At 41.9% G+C, this 19,061-nt stretch overlaps 1 protein-coding gene across 7 annotated transcripts in view; it reads right to left on the bottom strand.

Moving 5' to 3' along the window:
• MEMO1 (mediator of cell motility 1) overlaps positions 1 to 12,223 on the bottom strand; it is a 117,481-nt gene extending 105,258 nt beyond the window's left edge. For 2 of the 7 annotated variants that reach the window (XM_039250299.1, XM_039250298.1), the window contains exon 1: positions 11,037 to 11,364. In XM_039250299.1, coding sequence (XP_039106230.1) covers positions 11,037 to 11,097 — 61 coding nt within the window. In that variant the 5' untranslated portion in view covers positions 11,098 to 11,364. Of the gene's footprint in view, positions 1 to 9,650; positions 10,237 to 10,277; positions 10,553 to 11,036; positions 11,365 to 11,559 lie in introns of those variants that run through there. The other 5 variants (XM_039250296.1, XM_039250295.1, XM_039250300.1 and 2 more) reach the window with 4 other exon arrangements.
• Between the last annotated feature and the right edge of the window lie 6,838 nt (positions 12,224 to 19,061).

Consider the following 19,061-nt stretch of genomic DNA (forward strand, 5'->3'; position numbering starts at 1 on the left):
AGAATTTTGAATGTGATTTTAAGTATGAGGGGAGATTCTTAGAAATGACTACTATTTCATTCACATATTTAGAAGATATCTGTGTGTGTGTTGTGTAAAGAACAGAATGGGAACAAGGCAACCATTTGATAAGCTCTGGCAACAGCATAAACAATGTCAAAGACAAGAGCTGCCTAGACCAGACTTAAATGTATATATCAAAGAAAAAACACCGAGCAAATCTATATTAACTGCATTGAGATGTCTTTAAGTAGTTTCTTTAGTTGGCTCCTAGACTATCTCATTCTCCACCTAATGAGATGCTCAGTTGGTCTTCCTTACATGATCTCCCTCATGTACCCAACCTCTTCAGGTTGGAAACGTTTTAAGGCTTAGTCATGAACCTCTTTGGCCGAGCAATTCTCATTCTGGTGATTTCACCTTGGACACTTGGCTTTCAATACCATCTATATAATGATAATTCCCAATTTTACATTTCTAGTCTAGGCCTCTCCCCTAAAGTCTAGGTTCCTGTACCCATGTGACTTATAGTAAATACCTCAAAATTTAACAAAACAAAATGTAGCTCCTAACCTTCCTCTACCAATTTTTTTTTCTCGTTAAGTCTTCCCTACTTCAGGTGGTAGCAACTCCTTTACTGCAGTTTCTAACAGATAAACCTTAAGAAGTATCCGTGACTGGAGTGCCTGGGTGGCCAACTTTGGCTCAGGTCATGATCTCACAATTAGTGAGTTTAAGACCCAGGTTGGGCTCTGTGCTGACAGCTCAGAGTCTGGAGCCTGCTTCAGATTCTGGGTCTCCCTCTCTCCCTCTGCCCCTCCCCCGCTTGTACTCTGTGTCTCTCACTGTCTCTCAAAAAATGAATAAACATTAAAAAAAATTTTTTTTTAAAAAGAAAGAAATATCCATGAGTTATTTCTCTCACATCCCACTTCCAAGTATGGCAGGCAGCAAATCCTGTCAGCTCTACCTTCAAAATATATTCAGTAACCAACCACTTCCGACCTGCTTCCACTGCTATTACTCAATCCCATCCTTGATCCTCTCTTACTTGGATTAGGTCTTTCCTCTTAACTGGTCTCTCTGGTTCTGCCCTTGCCACTGGCTTCACCACTCCCCAACGCTCAACACAGCAGTCAATTGATTCTAATAAATCTAAATGAGATCATGTCATCAACTGCTCAAAACCTTCCAACAGCTGTCTCACTCAAGAAAAGTCCTTGCAATGGTTTTCAAGACCTATCTGACCACAGCACCTCTGTACCTCTGCTCCAGCCAGTTACTTTTAACCTCAGATCACACTACTCTGTCCATGTGACTTCACACCAGTTGCAATGGCCTCCTCACTGTTTCTCAAATACTTCAAGCCTGCTTTAGCCTCAGGACCTTTGAACTTGCAGTACCCTCAGCCTAAAATTATCTTGGCCTCTAGGGGTGCCTGGGTGGCTCAGTAGATTAAGCCTCTCATGCTTTCAGCTCAGATCATGATCTCAGTTTTGTGAGTTCAAGCCCCACATCAGGCTCCACACTGTGTGGAGACTGCTTGGGATTCTCTCTCTCCGTCTCTCTCTGCCCCTCCCCCACTCATGCTGTCTCTGTCTCTCAAAAATAAATAAACTTAAAAAAATTATCTTGGCCTCTAAAACTACCTACAATGCAAGGCTGGCTCTCTCATCTACTTCAAGTCTTCATGCAAAGTCATTCAAATGAAGTCTTCCCTTTGAATGGAATTTAAAATTGTAAACTTTCCTCCCATTCTTAAACATTTTTATGCACCAGCAGCTCTACTTTATTTGCTTTATAATTCTCCATAGCACTTTCCTGTATCTAATATACTACATATTTTACTTACTTACATTATTTATTGTCTGTCTCCTCCAAATAGAATATACACTCCAGGGATTTTTGTTTGTTTCATCTCCTGCTACACAGCTAGTCCCTAGAGCAGTAGCCTTCACACAGACCTAAGTTTATTCAATATTGAATCACTGAATGTTCAACAAAGCCTCTCCAGAAGTATCAAGTTTTGTTAGGCCTGATTCAAATTCTGTGACTAGCCTAATTAAAATAAAACAATTCCTTTATCAGTATTTATTTTCTATGAATACTATTCAATATCCATGTGTTTCTAGTCACACTTTTATTATTTTATAATCTAAGACATCTATTTAACAATTATAGAGGTGCTTACTGATTCTAAATAATTCCACTTCTCTCTTACTCCAGCATCACCACAAACAGAAAAAACAATAGCCTTCAGCCAGAAGTTCTATGTTCAAATCTTAGCTCACCATTTACCAGTAGTATGACTCAGGCAATTTAGCCTCCTCCAGTCTTAGTTTCTCATCAATAAGATAGCAAGGAGGGGGTGGATTAAAGCCTGCCTGCCTTACCTATCCTATACTAATCACAGGATTATTGTGAAAATCAAAAATGTCTGAGAAAATGCTTCATAAACCATAAGATATACACAGGTGTGAGTTAAATCTCAATAGTTTCAGAAAAACCTGAAGAGGAGCGCCTAGGTGGCTCAGTCAATTAAATGTCTGACTTCAGTTAAGCGTCCGACTTCAGCTCAGGTCATGATCTCACGGTTCGTGGGTTCAAGCCCCACGTTGGGCTCTGTGCTGACAGCTAGCTCAGAGTCTGGAGCCTCTCTTTGGATTCTGTGTCTCCCTCTCTCTCTGATCCTGCCCTGCTCATACTGTCTCTTTCTCAGAAATAAATAAATAGGGGCACCTGGGTGGCTTAGTCGGTTAAGCGTCGGACTTTCGCTTAGGTCATGATCTCGCGGTTCGTGGGTTCGAGCCCCGCGTCGGGCCCTGTGCTGACTGCCAGCTCGGAGCCTGGAGCCTGTTTCAGTCTGTGACTCCCTCTCTCTCTGACCCTCCCCTGCTCACGCTATCTCTCTCTCCTAGAAATAAATAAAACATTAAAAAAATTTTTAAAAATAAATAAATAAATAAATAAATAACCTGAAGAACAGAAAATTCAGTGTTTGGGGCAACATATCTAACCATACCTCCTTGGAGTCAGACTGGCCACCTGGAGGCAGACTCTTCCACTTAAATACACCTTAAGCAAGTTATTCAACCTCTCTGAGTCATTATTTCCACATCGATAAGTGGAGACAATCCCAACCTTGTAGCATCCTTGAGGATTACAGATTATATACAAATATAGGAAACGTACCTATAGAATACGCTTAAAGAAGGACATTTTTGCTATCATCCTGGTCTTTCAAATGGACAAAAATCCAAAATCAGATAAATACAAATGATACCATGGAGGTAGAAAGGATGATTTTGATTTGGAAAATACATGAGAAAAAACAAGAAGGAAAGTGAAAAAAGAGTCAGTGGTAATCAAACAGAACTTTAATAGTTTGCCTATTAAATGTGTTCTTTCCTTCCTGCCTTTCTCCAAGTAAAACAGCAGGATGAAATCAAAGAAAAATCAGCATACAGAACACTGTATTTAGTAACCTAAAAATTTAGTTTGATTTTAAAACTAAATATTACATAATCTCTTTAGTTCAAAGGAGAATATTTTTACTAGTCAGTTGTTCAATTTCTCACACACACATATATTTTGACACTCTAAACTCAAGGCATATGTCAAAAAAATAAAACAACTGCGGTTTTCCAACCACAGAACCCTGATATAATGTTACTAAATGTTTAGAAATACTGCAAAATGAATGAAACAACCCAAAAGATAAGACTAGAATTAAAATATATGTCATACAGAGGTGCCTGGGTAGCTCAGTCAGTTAAATGGTCCAACTTCAACTCAGGTCATGATCTCACGGTTTGTGGGTTTGAGCCCTGCATTGGGGTCTGTGCTGACAGCATGGAGACTGGAGCCTGCTTCAGATTCTATGTCTCCTTCTCTCAAAAATAAGCATTAAAAAAATGTTTTTTAAAGATATATATTATACAAACACTTAAGAATGCTCTTTGAAATCATTAGACTTTGATATATTTCTTCAATTCTAGGACACCAGTAATTATCAGCTGTACCATCAATATAACAAACATTTTCCGGGACCGGGGGGGGGGGGGGGGAGGGGGGGGGGGAAGCCCCATATTAAATATACACTTAGATACAAATAGATAATTTAGATATACCAATTTCAGAAAACATTAAAACATAATGTATCCTTCTGGAATGCTGAAAACATTCTATTTCTTGATACAACAGGCTGGTTACATAGAGTATGTTAAATCTGTGAATTTTTATCAAAGTATAGACTTGTATACTTTTTCTGTATCTACTTTTAGTTCAACAAAAAAAATATGTAATATACCTACTTCATACACATACAGCTATCAATCAGATAAATTATTGATATAAATATGAAAGGTAAAAAGATAAAGCTGTTAAAAAAAAAAACATGGGGGGTAGGGGGGTGCCTGGGTGGCTCAGTTGATAATGCATCTGACTTCTGATTTCAACTCTTGATTCTGGCTCCGGTCATGATCTCATGACTTCTTCCATACTGTCAGCCAGGAGCCTACTTGGGATTCTCTCTCTCCCCCTCTCTATCTGCTCCTCCTCTGCTCATGTGTTCTCTCTCTCGCTCTTTCTCAAAATAAATATTTAAACATAAACAAATAAAAATTAAAAAATAAAACACAGGAAAGTAACTTCATGACACTGATATTGGCAGAGATTTCATAAATGGAAATTAAAAAGCACTAACCAATTAACGGAACTACAAATCAATATGAAAAAAGTAAACAATCTAATAGAAAAAGAGCCAAACATTGTAACAGATACTTCACAAAAGCAGAAATCCATATGGCCAATATCATAGGGTCCCTAATATGAAAAGGTGCTCAACTTTATTAGTCACCAGGAAAATAAAATTAAAACTACAACGCAATGCCACTGCACATCAAACTGGAATAAGTAAAGAACTGACAATAATAAGTGTTGACAAAGATAAAGAGCAACTAGAACTCATACATTAGTGGTGGGAGCATAAATTTGTAAAATCACTTTCCAAAACTTTAGCAGAATCTCCTAAAAAGAAGTATACCATACGGGGTATCTGAGTAGCTCAGTCGGTTAAGTGTCTGACTTAGGCTCAGGTTATGATCTCACGGTTTGTGGGTTCCAGCCCCGTTTTGGGCTCTGTGCTGACAGCTAGCTCAGAGCCTGGAGCCTTTTTCACCTTCTGTATCTCCCTCTCTCTCTGACCTTCCCCTGCTCACACTGTCTCTCTCTCTCTCCCCCTCAGAAATAAAACATTAAAAAAAAAAAAAAAGAAGTATACCATAACCATAACTTAACAATTCCACTATAGGGGTGCCTGGGTAGACAGACAGTCGGTTAAGTAGCTGACTCTTAATTTTGGATCAGGTCATGTTCTCATGGTTTTTGAGATAAAGCCCTGAGTCAGACCTCTCACTGAGTGTAGAGCCAGCTTGGGATTCTCTTTCTCTGCCCCTTTCCAACTTGGTGTGTGTGCTCTCTCTCTCTCAAATTAAATTAATTAATTAATTAATAATTAATGAATGAATAAATGAATAAATTTTTAAAAATTCACTCTAAGGTGTATTCCCAACAAAAATGCATATATACAGTCATCAGGAAAAAAAGTACAACTATGTTCATGGCAGTAAAATAATCCAATGACCATCAAGTAGAATGAATAAAGTGGTATACTCATATAACAGAATACAGTAATAAGAAAAAACAAATTACAACACAACAGAGGTTAATCTCATAAATGTAATGTTTTGAGCAAAAGAAGCTCAAATAAGATATACCTTATGATTCAGAGTTAAAAAAAACCCAAAACTTTTCTACTGTTAGAACACAAGGTACACATAGGGTTGGAGATTCCAGCACTGATACGTTTCTTCAGCAAGGTACTGATTACACGAATGTGCTCATTTTGTGAAAAATCATCCAGCCACACACTTTTCTAAATGCATATTACACTTCTTTAAAAAATCTTATATAAAATGAGGTCCCCAACAGGTAAGGATTTCTAATTCTATCTCACCACCACCATTCTTCATTGGTACTATACTCAAAGATTTAACTAGCAATGATCCTATATCACCCTGCTGCTCTTCAGGATTTAAACAGCGAAGATGTTTGTCCATATTTACTATATGCCAAGCACTTTAACATTCATTCATTCAAATACTTATGAACACCTACAACGAAAATGTGTTCTGAGTATTCAGTGTACAAAAAATTAGTAAGACATTGTTCCTAGCTTCAAGGAGTTCCTAACGTTACAGAAGACCACACACACAGATAACCAGGTAAATGTATAAAGATGAGCACAGGACGTTATGATAGTAGAAAGGAACATCAAAAACAGCCTGGAAGAAGCAAGACATCAGGGTAGGCTTCTTGGAGGTATGAACACCTGAGTCTTTAAAAGGAGTAGGATGGGGCGCCTGGGTGGCTCAGTCGGTTAAGTGGTCGACTTCGGCTCAGGTCATGATCTCATGGTTTGTGGGTCTGATCCCTGAGTCCGGCTCTGAGCTAACAGCTCGGAGCCTGGAGCTTGCTTCGGATGCTGTGTCTCCCTCTCTCTCTCTGCCCCTCCCCCACTCAAGCTCTGTTTCTCTCTGTCTCAAAAATAAACATTAAAAAAATTTAAATACTAAAAAAATAAAGACATTAAAAAAATTTAAAAAAGAGTAGGAATTATACTGGCAAAGTGTATTCCATCAGACAAACAGCTTAAGTAAAAAAGCACAATGTATTTAAAGAAACAATTAGAACTGCTACATGTTGCTCATGGGTGGTAAAAAAAAAAAAAAAAAAAAAAGACTGGGATGGGGCAGGAGGGAGTGGCCAAAGAGGAGGATGCCAAGTCAGGAAGAAACTCAGACCTTTTCCAAAAAGCAAGATGGGTCAGTGAGATTTATGCAAAGGAATCATGTGGTCAGAGAGATTACTCAGGGAGCTATGTAGAGGATGGACTTAAGGAGGATAAGGCTGGCAGAAAGAAGGCCGGTTAGGAGGCAGTTTTAACTGTCTAGATAGAAGACAGTAAGAACCTGAAATATTGAAATAAAAGCTATAAGAGAAAATACAGAGTACAGACACATTATGCCCCTGGCCTACACTTTGCTACTACTTTGGTCTACTATGCTGCAGGATCACACTTTGAGATCCACTAACCTACACTAGAAGCTGGTATATTTCTGTAAAGGACCAAGCAATAAATATTTTAGGCTTTACAGGCTGCAGACAGTTTCTACCACACTTTTTGGTTTAGTTTTGTATTTTAAACCTTTTGAAAATTAAAAACCATTCTTAGCTAGTGGACTTTACAAACAAACAAACAAACAACAACAAAAAAACCCGCACGCTAGACCTGCACTGTGGGCATAGTTTACTGATCCTGCTATACACAGGTAAAGAAGTGAGGATTAACCTTCCTATGAGATTAATTTTCCTAAAACGCTACTCACATATTAGCTCCTTCCCTAGAAACTTATCCCGTGGTCCTGACTGCCTACTAAGTCAAGTCACTATTTTGCATAGCATTCACAGGCATCCATACTCTAGCACCAACCTACTTACTATTCCAGGCTAGAGAACTATACCCAAGTGTGAACCTTCCCTTCTTATTAAATTGACCTATTCACATTATTTGCCTCTGTATTTTATGGTGTTGCCCTATGTTCTTTTCTCCTCTGCAAACCTACCTAAATGCTATTCCTTCAAAGCACAATTCAAATCCTACTTTAAAGTAATTCCACAACCCTCAGAACTCCTATAAAAGCACTCCTAATTTATCCAAAATTTATTTGCTGTCTTATTACTTACTTTAAATAAACTGTAAATTCCTTGAGGGCAGAGAATAATTTAGACCCCTATCAGTTGATCTAGCACATAACAATAAATAAAAGATACATATGTGTATATACATGTATGTACACATACATGTCATATATATATATGTACACACACACTTTTTTTTCCCCCTGAACTGGCTATGTAACTGAAGCAACTGTGATTTCACCTTTAATTGTAACAGTAACCAAATAATTTAATTCTATGGACATGATCTGAATGATGTAGGAAGGACAGAATGACAATCACAATGACATCTGTCTCTCTCCTATCACCCAAGTTTTTAGGAGTAGTTCAACAGGGAAAACAATAGTAACACAAGTAAAATTTTTCCAGTGGCCAATGTTATCAATATAGGTACACTGGGATAATGTTAAATAAGGTACCAAACCAAGTTGAAGTTTACTTACCTATTTTTACTTCACTTATTTTTAAAATACAAAATAAGCTTTTACAACTACAATGTTTTAAATTCATCTTTAATAATTACTTAAATTTAGGGGCACGTAGGTGGCTCAGTCAGGTAAGTGTCTGAATTCCACTCGGGTCATGATCTCACAGTTTGCAGGTTGAAGGCGGGCGTTGGGCTCTGCTGACAGCTCAGAACCTGGAGCTTGCTTTGGATTCTGTGTCTCCCTCTCTCTTTACCCTTCCCCCACTCACGCTCTGTCTCTCTCAAAATAAACAAACATTAAAGAAAATGTTAATAATAATTAGTTTAGGGGCGCCTGGGTGGCTCAGTCGGTTAAGCATCTGACATCTGACTTCAGCTCAGGTCATGATCTCATAGTTCGTGGGTTCAAGCACTGCATCAGGCTCTGTGCTGAAAGCTCAGAGCCTGGAGCCTGCTTCAGATTCTGTGTCTCCCTCTCTCTCTGACCCTCCCCTGCTCACAATGTCTCTCTCTCTCTCTCAGAAATAAAGAAAACATTAAAAAAATTTTTTTAATAACAATTAAAAGTCACACACATATACACACACAAGACACTCATGCTCTGAATTTTTTTAATAATAAGGCTCTCTGTATTCACATTATCAAAATGGTATTATTGATGTCTTTGAGAATTTAGGGAAAAAAGATTGTATTTCAAATTTTTAAGAAAACAGTCCATTATAGAAATTGTTGAATCACTATGCTGTACACCTGAAACAAATAAAACACCATAAAAAATAAAATTATGCTTACACACACACACACACACACAGAAAGAAAATACTTCACTTTCATTCCCTACTGATAGCTATACTCAGAGAATGTTTTGAGCTGGATAAAAGAATTCCTATATTTGAGAAGATTACTGAAGAAGTCTTTTCAAGTCTAAAGTGTGAACTCTGCCTTATTTTACTACCCAAAGAATGTTCAAGCATCTATAAAAACTCCTCCAGAATCCTTTGCTCAAATTTCAATGCAAACTACAAAAAAAAAAAAGTATAAAGCACTTACACTTATAGAAAGGTATAGAAAACAAAACCAAAAGAAATAAAAGAAGGCCATGAAAGTGAAAACTGAGACTTCTTAACCCTTCAAAACACACTGAAGAAGCTTAATGACTTACTGCCCTGAAAAGACTGTTATTGATAAACTGAATGTTAATAATGCACTAAATTGGAGGGCAAACCAGGAGCCAGGGAGTCCCATTTCTCAATTCCTGTTCTGCCACTGGCTAGTACAAAGTCTTGGGCACATCCCCATATGTGGAACAAGAAAAGCTTAACTGACACTCTCAGGTTGTGAGAAATGATTAAATGTTTATGAAGTACTTTAGGACCATGAAGGGAAGCCAAATGTCATCTGCTTAGTACAAAACTACAGCTACCTGTTAGGCTCGCAAATGATGATTCTTTTGTGCCTTCTTAACGCAGCAAATCTTCAGTGAGTCAGTAAAGTCATGTATTTTTGAGCTCGTGTAGCAACTCCAGAGTAATGAATTTTCTTCCAAATCTTTGCTGTCTTACAAACCATGTCACTAGTCAATCCAACTATTTGCAAAAGGGAACCTGACGCGATCCACGTTAAAGTTAGGTCTGGTTATTGATAAGCCAAAATACAAAACGACTGAAAACTATTAGGAATCACGGTGGAACTTTCTTTGTTAACTTACCAGAAATGGGACTCCTGAAAGTAACCCCAGAAACAGTCATTCTAACAAAACGTTTACTGAAGGGAAAGTCCCTAAGCTTTCTTACATAAAGAGCTCGAAAAGGATTTTAGGCAGTGTCGACAGAAGACTGTCCGCTCGGACCCTAATCTAATCCCGTAGATAGTTCCAGCACCTGCTCGGCGTTGAGCGACTAGAGGCTGGTGAGGCTGCTGAGCAAAAGTGCTGATGCCATCTCCAGCTGCCCCTTCGTGAATGACAGTAACAATGAAAACACTGACAAAAGAGCTGGGAGGCCACCCCAAGCCACCGCTTGGCAATACTTCTACCCTACCCCCAACGCACAAGGGCTGCAAATCGCAGAGAAGACCCCGCTCTTCCAGACCTCACGGGCCGAGACGTGGTCTCCGGTCCCGCAACGTGAGAAAGTACTAGCCCGCGCTCCTTTCCAGACAGCTGAGCACCTTAAAGGGGACAGGGGAGCGCTGCCTCGGGAAGCGGCCAGGGGAGGGGGAGAAGACTTCCTCGCAGGAGCGGGGTGAGCGGGGTCGGCCGCGCACGCCGCCGGACGGACGGCTGCCCCGGTCGCGGGCGCCTCCGGGACCGGCGGCGGCGAGCAACCGCGAGCCCAGGAACGCGCGTCCGTCCCTGGGCGCCGGGTGGGGGAAGCGGGGCTCGGGCGCCGGGCGGACGGTCCGTCCTCTCGGGGGTGGCAGCGGCCGGCCGCCCGCCTCCCGGGAGCCGAAGGCGGCGACGAGCGGACGCGGGTCCGGGAGCACATTCTTCTCTCCAGCCCGGTCCCGAGGGAGGGCGCAGGCTGCCGAGGCGGCGGCTCCCGCTCTCGCCCAACTCTGGGCTGAGCGAGAGGGCGGCCGGCCCCGGGCTGCGCCGCGGGGTCCCACCCGGGTGGGGGAGGCGGCCGCGCCGGCCTGCGGGCCGCTCCCTCCGCACGCGGTCCTCGGCCGGCGGCCGTCCGCGCCCTCGTCCCTCCCGCCGCCGCCGCCGCCGCCGCCGCGCGGGGCCGGGCCGCGGACCTCGGGCGGCCGCGGGCGCGGGGCCAGGCGGCGGCGGCGGGCCGGCGGGCCGGCCGGCCTGGGGCCCTACCTGAGGCTGTGTACCAGCTCCCGGCGTGACTGGCTTCCCGGCAGACCACTCGGTTGGACATCTTGGTGCCTGTGCCGCCTATGGTGCACGAGGATGAATGAGGAGGCGGCGGCGGCGGCGGCGGGAGCGGCTCCGCGAGGGGACGAGACACCGCGGGCCCAGCCCAGGAGGAGGCGGCAGCGGGGAGGGGATCGGCCCGGCCCAGGAGGAGGAGGAAGAGGAGGAGGCGGCGGCCCAGGAGGAGGAGATGGCAGCCGGGGCGGTGGCGGCGGCGGCAACAATCACCACAAACTCCGGCGACCGCCGGAAGATGGGGCCCGCGGCGGCCTCACCGAAGCCCGGAAAGCCCTGGCCCCGGCCCCCGGCCTCGCCGCCGCTCCCCGGCCGCGGCTGGTTCCGCCGAGCCGCCCCCACGGCCCCCTCCCCTCCCAGCCGGCCTCCCCGAGCCACCGCCGGTGACCCCACCCCCGTGACTCCGCGCCCGCCCCCTCCCCCCACCCCCCGCGGGACTCCCCGCACCCACCCCCACCCCCGGCAGGGCCCTCCTGCCCGCCCGGCCGCCGGCCCGCGGGCCCCGCCCCGCCCCGCTCCTCCTCCAGCCGCGCGGCGAGGTTAACGGCGGAAACCGGACAGGCCGGACGGCATCGGGGGCTGGGCGGCCCCGCGAGGAGGCAGCGGCGGCTGCAGCGCCGCGCACACAAAAGCCCAGGGCCGGGGCCTGAACCGGGGAAGGCGGCCCCACCGACGAGCCACCGCTTCCTTACTCGCCACTCTAACGGGTCCTGCCCACTGAGCATGCCCAGCAGCCGCTGCCAGGCCCGCCGAGGAGTCTCAACGTGCACGCTCCGCTCTCCGGGGTTTAGCGGCGGCAGAGGCTCGGCGGGGGGGCGGGGAGCCCGACGCAGCCGCAGGGCAAGCCCCCTCCCCCAGCCAACTTCCTTAAATGTAGAGCTCCCAGGGCACGCCGATGCGGCTTTCCGCGGGGACAGTCCGGCTTGCCCTTCCCCCGCCCCCATGACACACACGAATATTTCGTGAATTCACAGCCCCGAGGTTTCACTCCCAGGGAGGCGAGCCCGTGGCCACGTTGGGAAGTTCACTGGTAGAAACAGGCACATGGTGGTGTGCCTGCGGTCCCGCAAATTCTAGTTTTTGCTTCACTGGGCCACCCTTACCACCTAATCGTGGCTTTGACTACTATAAACGTTATCTTGTTTCATTTTGTATGGATGCAGGTGCTTGCGTCTTAACTCCCTAATTGAGATTCAAGTGTGAATTACCTAGCCTCAGTTATTCCCGTCTATGAAAAGGGGATCCTAGATTCAAGGGGTGTCCCTAGGATTACAAGAGTTAATAAATGTAAAGACCCTGACACAGTATGCATACAGCAAACATTTCGAACCCTTCCCTTATAAATCCCAGTTTTCCACAGAAGTGCCAGGAACAAAGAATACTTTTCAAATTCTGGAGGAACCACGGGAAAGTAGGATATCTTGGACCTCTGAGGAAGTGTTGTTATGAAGTAGATCATTCCAAAACCAGAAGAGAGTAAGAGAAACTGGCATGTCTTCAATGAAAGATCGGGGGTTCAAATCATAAAATCGTTACATCTGAATTTCATACTAAACAGATTTCCCGGTAGAGTTTAAAGCAGATAACTAGTCCCCTGATATTCACGTTTCCCTAGTGCCATAGGAAACTTTTTATTTTAAGTTACTGTCCTGTTCCCATCCCTCTTCCCAACTTTTCAACTTTAAGGCCCAAGGATCTTGTGTGAGATCCCAGGCCTAAAAGCCTGGTCAATTACTGGAACATTTCTGACTTTCACACCTTTTTCTACATAGTTTTTAGACAAAAATCTCCACTGACCTGTATTTCTTTACTAAATTTTTAACTTCTGACTTTACCACTAACCTGCCCAAATATTAACATATTATACAGTCAAAAGAAAAAAAGGATGTGCCAAGTAGTCAATTTAAAGATAACAAAAAGGCGGGATGGAGCTCTAATTCCATGGTACTCCTCTTGGAATACCAAAACTCAGTGGCAAATGATGACATGGTAATTTGGTAAACTGTTCATCATGAATTTCAAGAAAACTGTCGATATGGTTAGTGTGGCATTGATAAGCACCTTAGCTCCTGAAGTTAATGATTCCTAATTTTGTTTCTATGGTCCAAAAAAGACAGGGAAGGGACACTGGATACAATGAACTAAGAAAGCTTCATATTTCAGGCTGGTCAAATTAGAAAATCAGCTTTGAGTCCTGGCTGTCACTGATCAGCTGTGTGATCATGGGCATCTAGTGATTTAACCTTGTCAAGCCTCAGTGTTCTCATCTGTCAAAATGCAAACAGCAATAATATCTAACTCACAGGCTTGCTGTGACACTAATTAAGTGAAAATCATCTACAATTTATAAGCTGTTCTTTGTTTCTTCTTATCATTATCCCCTGCTCCTAGCAACAACTCTAGGTCTCATTCTAAAAGATAACCTAATTTAAATTTAAGCTTCCTCCCTATGGAAATGTTCTGTTGAAGACTTCTTTCCCCCAAAGGATTTTTCTTACTGGTCAAACTCAGCAAAGACCACAATGCCAAGAGAAGTGAAAGGTTAAAAGATACACTATTATCGCTAGAATGCTCTTAAATATCCCATCATTATTCCTCCTGTCCATCTTTTATTCAAGAACAGACTCTTGAAAGAAATATGTTGAAACTATCCACTTACCTCCCCTTAAATTAATGGAGATCCATATAATGCCAAATACTCATTTCATATCCTGTTTGGCAATACTGTACAATTCCTGTGTTATATCCTGTTATATACAATTTCCATTTATATCCACCAGGGATTTGGGTTTGACACTCCATAAACATCAGTCATAGCAAAGGGCAAGGAGGAATTCCTCACTAATAGTCCTTACGAAGCATAGACTTTAATAAATAAGGCACCACTAGTCCCAGAACCCGACCTTAATAACTCAACATATCTTCTGAAATAGCAGGTCATATATTCACTGTATCAGTCTGTATTAGCAAACAACTAACACAACCACAATATGCATCAATATGAAACTTGTTAAACTAGGATATATCCATACATATGCACCTGTTAAAAAGAATAGGTGGTGCTATAATCTGGTATGGAGAGCTAAAAAACAAAAATAGTAAACAGGAAAACAATGTTTTTTGTTTTTTAAATTTTTAACGTTTTATTTATTTCTGAGAGAGAGAGAGAGAGACAGCATGAGCAAGGAAAGGGCAGAGAGAGAGGGAGACAGAATGTGAAGCAGGCTGCAGGCTGTGAGCTGTCAGCACAGAGCCCGACGTGGGGCTAGAATCCATGAACCGTGAGATCATGAACTGAGCTGAAGTTGGATGCTTAACCAACGGAGCCACCCAGGCGCCCGTGAAAAACAATGTTTAAATAAAGTATGCTATTCATGTAAAAATGAATAGTTGTAAGTATTATACACTTGCATATACACAGAATACCTCTAGAAGGAAACATAAGTTGGTAAAGGTACTTCTTTAGGTGGCCGAAGTACAAGGATGGACAAAAGATTAAACTTTTGTGTATTTTTGGAATTTTGTGCCATGTACATATATACCTACACACACACACACACACACACACACACACACACCATACAGAATACTTTATTTACATCTTTAGGCTTCATTTTTAGAATCTACATGGCAATATTAATTGAGCATTTTTATAATTTACTTATCCATGGCTGGCAGCTTGAGGAGCAGCCTACTAATTACGAAAAGCCCCATAGCTTAAAAATATTCTAGAACAAAACCACAGAGTGTTGAACAAATCAAAGTTGAAAAAAAGAGTTTAGAATAAAGATGTTCTTTTGATTTCAATTAAAACTGGTACTCTTAAGGGGCCTCTTGGGGGCTCGGTCAGTTGAGCGTCTCACTCTGGATTTTGGCTCAGGTTGTGATCTCATGGTTCGTGGGTTGAAGCCCCCAAGGGGCTCTGTGCTGACAGCATGAAGTCTGCTAGGGGTCGTCTCCCTAGATCTCTGCCCCTCCCCCGCTCATGCTTGATCTCTCTCTCTCTCTCTCAAAAATAAAAATTAACTTAAAAAAAATGGTACTCTACAGAAGACAAATACCGTTATGACTTCACTTATATGCACAATCTAAAAAACAAAACAAATGAATAAACAAAAAACCAGAAACAGACCCATAAATACAGAGAACAAACTAATGGTTGCCAGAGGGGAGAGAGTGGGGGAAATGAGCAAAAACTGGTGGAGAGTGGGAGGTGCAGGCTTCCAGTTATGGAATGAGTAAGTTGCAGGGATGAAAGGAACAACATAGGGAACATAGTCAATGATATTGTAATAGTGTTTTATGGTGAAAGAAAGTAGCTACATGTGAGCACAGTAAAGCTTATAGAGTTGCCAAGTCACAATGTTGTAAACCTGAAACTAATGTAACATTGTGTGTCAACAATACTTCAATAAAAAAAAATTTTTTTAAACTAGTACTCTAATTGTCAGTCAACTTTGCCCTTCCATTAGAAGTCAAATTTTATAATATGTATTAAACACTTAACTATGTCCCTGACACTAAGCTAAGTACAGATTTAGTGATACCTATTAAGATGAAAATTTGTTCACTTCCAATTTTCTGGAATAAATTTTTTAAAACTTTTGTCTAATGTATTGTTGATATTATTTAAAATTCCCAAAAATGAAACAACTGCATCAAAAGATTTAGTTTAAGTCTGATAAGAGTTTTTTTTGAAAGAAAATTCGTATTCATTACTGCCTGGCCCTTTTATCTCTGGTGACCTATTTTCCACTATTACTTTCCTAATTTAAATGTAGAGATTTTTAAATAAATAGACTCTCAGAGATGGCCATTTACAGCTTTCATCTTCGTCCCTCATTTCTACAGGTTGATGACATGTATCAGGCCTCCAATTTGTTAATGCCTTTTTGGATTCCAGTCCAGAAAAATATCTGGCTACCATATTTTATGCTATCCCTACAACCATTCTATCATGTTTCTAACAGGAAGTTATCAATCCTAAAATCTCACTATACCTTCTCCTAAATGAGATTTAAGCAAAAGTTCAATATTCATTCTATAGTATGGTCAGAATTAAGTAGACAACATCATTCTATCAAACCATTTTTTTTAATTCAAAGTCTCTATTTCCTCTATGAATCTATGCCTGATTTGCTCTCCTCATCCTTCCACTAAGCTACCCACTAACATAATTCATGAATTCACTCTGTAACATGTAGCACTTCTTACTCTATTTCTATATTTGTTTACTAAACAATAACCTACCTAATTAAGCGTTCAAAGGGTAGGAATGGCTTCTATAATATAATTGCCAGCTATACATAAAATACCTCATCAAAGATTAATAGAAACTTTCTTAACTGGTTTCTATTTCACCAACTTACTGGAGTGATGCTCTAGATTCCTAGAGTCAATACAAATTGAACTCTTGAAGGTTGTAGACCACACTCTTTAGGCAAGTCTCACATTATTGCAATCTCCTCCCAGGTTTGTGTACATAACTTACAAGAGTCCATTGTGTTCTCCAGCTGACTTATACCAGTTGCACTAGGTACAACCATTACACAATTTAATCAAATATTACATAAACTAATGAACTAAAAACACATAATGCAAAAGATGTGCAAAAAATATGTGGAATACTCTGGAAAGACTAAGTAAAAACTGCAAATTAGAGGCAGGTGAGATGATTGACGGCTGGAGAAAAAAATCATTAAAAAAGTTTAGGATTCTACAAATTACTTTTTAAATGTTTAAAATCATCCTCTACTTTCAAAAAAAACTCTAAAACTGGAATTTGCAGACCATATATAACAGGAGTGGTTTGAAGTAGAAAAATGAAACAGAAATCTAAGCAGAGAACCCATGCCCAAGAAAAGGTTGAAAAAAATATTGCCAAGTTAATACAGGTTAATATTTTTTTAAGTTTAAAAAAAAAACTCCTCAGTGTCATTTAGGATTCCTTACCATGACTCATTTTTCCATCTACCAACTAGATAAAAGGTCTCCTACTGTACACACACAGGGGCAAACTGATTTTTCCCCCAAAGAAAAATTTTCAGCACCCCTGAGAACATTGAAGCAGAGGTAACATAGCATTAAGGGAAGGTAGATAGCATTAATCTGGGTTTGAATCCCTGCCCCAAACTTACTTCCACCTTGAGCAAGTTAACAAAAATCTTACTTTCCTCATGTAAAAATGAGTTATTAAAATTAAACCTACCTCACAGGGTTTGAGGATTATATAACAATTCATGTATTTAGTATGGGTGCCTGGCCCATGATAAGCATTCAGTAAGAAGCATGTGCACTACCAGCAAAAGATATGCCTATTCTCAGCTGTTACTTTAAAAAGGATCAATTTCAAGATTGAGTAATTTAAACCCATCTCAAAGATAATTCAATAGAACACTAGAAGTAATGTAGCACTAGGCAGAATACTGCATTACTTCTAAGTGGTCGTTAACCAGAGGTCTATACCAGAATGGCTTAAAGAGTTTTTGTCAAATTCAGAAGTCTGAGCTCTGTCACAATTGAATCAGGCTCTCCAGGACTATTTATATATGAAATATATATATGAAAAGTTCCCTAAGTGGCTCTGATGTGAATTACAGGTGAAGAACCGCTATTAAGATGATAAAATTATGGATGCTTTAATAAAAAACTAACCCAACTACAACTTAATCAAATGTTAAAATGTCACTAAAAAGACTTGGGTAGATTAACGTAGGAGCTAGCCAAATAACCAAAATGAATCAGATGGAATTAATATTTGTGGAAACTATAAGCAAGAGATCCCAATCTTTACAGGTTTTTCCTATTTGAATAAATAGATACACAATTTTAAATTTTTAAATTTTTTTTTTTTTAATGTTTTATTTATTTCTAGGAGAGAGAGAGAGAAACAGCGCGAGCAGGGGAGGGTCAGAGAGAGAGGGAGGCACAGACTGAAACAGGCTCCAGGCTCCGAGCTGGCAGCCAGCACAGAGCCCGACGCGGGGCTCGAACCCACGAACCGCGAGATCACGACCCAAGCGAAAGTCGGACGCTTAACCGACCAAGCCACCCAGGCGCCCCATAGATACACAATTTTAAATCAAAACCATGTCACCTCCCCACAAGTCTCACTCCTACTGAAATAAGCTTTTGCTGTATTAAAGTTAACTATAAGACAGGGGTGCCTGCGTCGCTTAAGTCATGATCTTGCAGTTTGTGAGTTTGAGCCTCGCATTGAGTTCTGTGCTGACAGCTCAGAGCCTGGAGCCTGCTTTGGATTCTGTCTCCCTCTCTCTCTGCCCCTCCCCCATTCACACTCTGTCCCCCTCTCTTTCAAAAATAAACATTTTTTTAATGTTTTATTTATTTCTGGGAGAGAGAGAGAGAGCGTGAGCAGGGGAGGGCCAGGGAGGGTCAGAGAGAGAGGGAGACACAGAATCCGAAACAGGCTCCAGGTTCTGAGCTAGCTGTCAGCACAGACCCCGACGTGGGGCTCGAACCCACGAACCGCGAGATCATGATGTGAGCCAAAGTCGGACGCCCAACCGACTGAGCCATCCAGGCGCCCTTCAAAAATAAACATGTTAAAAAATAAAATAAACTTTAAAAAATGAGGGTGGCCACCTGGGTGGCTCAGTCGGTTGGGCGTCCGACTTTGGCTCACATCATGATCTCGCGGTTCGTGGGTTCGAGCCCCACGTCGGGGTCTGTGCTGACAGCTAGCTCAGAACCTGGAGCCTGTTTCGGATTCTGTGTCTCCCTCTCTCTCTGACCCTCCCTGGCCCTCCCCTGCTCACGCTCTCTCTCTCTCTCCCAGAAATAAATAAAACATTAAAAAATTTTTTCTTTTTAATTTTAAGCAAACTATAGGGTATACCTCATCAGCATTAAATTCCTAATTTTGTCTTCACATGATTAGCTTCAATGTGCTTCCAAAGGAGGATTTTTCTTTTTCTGTTTTTTAAAGTAAAC

Source organism: Hyaena hyaena, unplaced genomic scaffold (assembly GCF_003009895.1).
Source record: "Hyaena hyaena isolate Hyena2069 unplaced genomic scaffold, ASM300989v1 scaffold_362, whole genome shotgun sequence".
Lineage (NCBI taxonomy): Eukaryota > Metazoa > Chordata > Mammalia > Carnivora > Hyaenidae > Hyaena > Hyaena hyaena.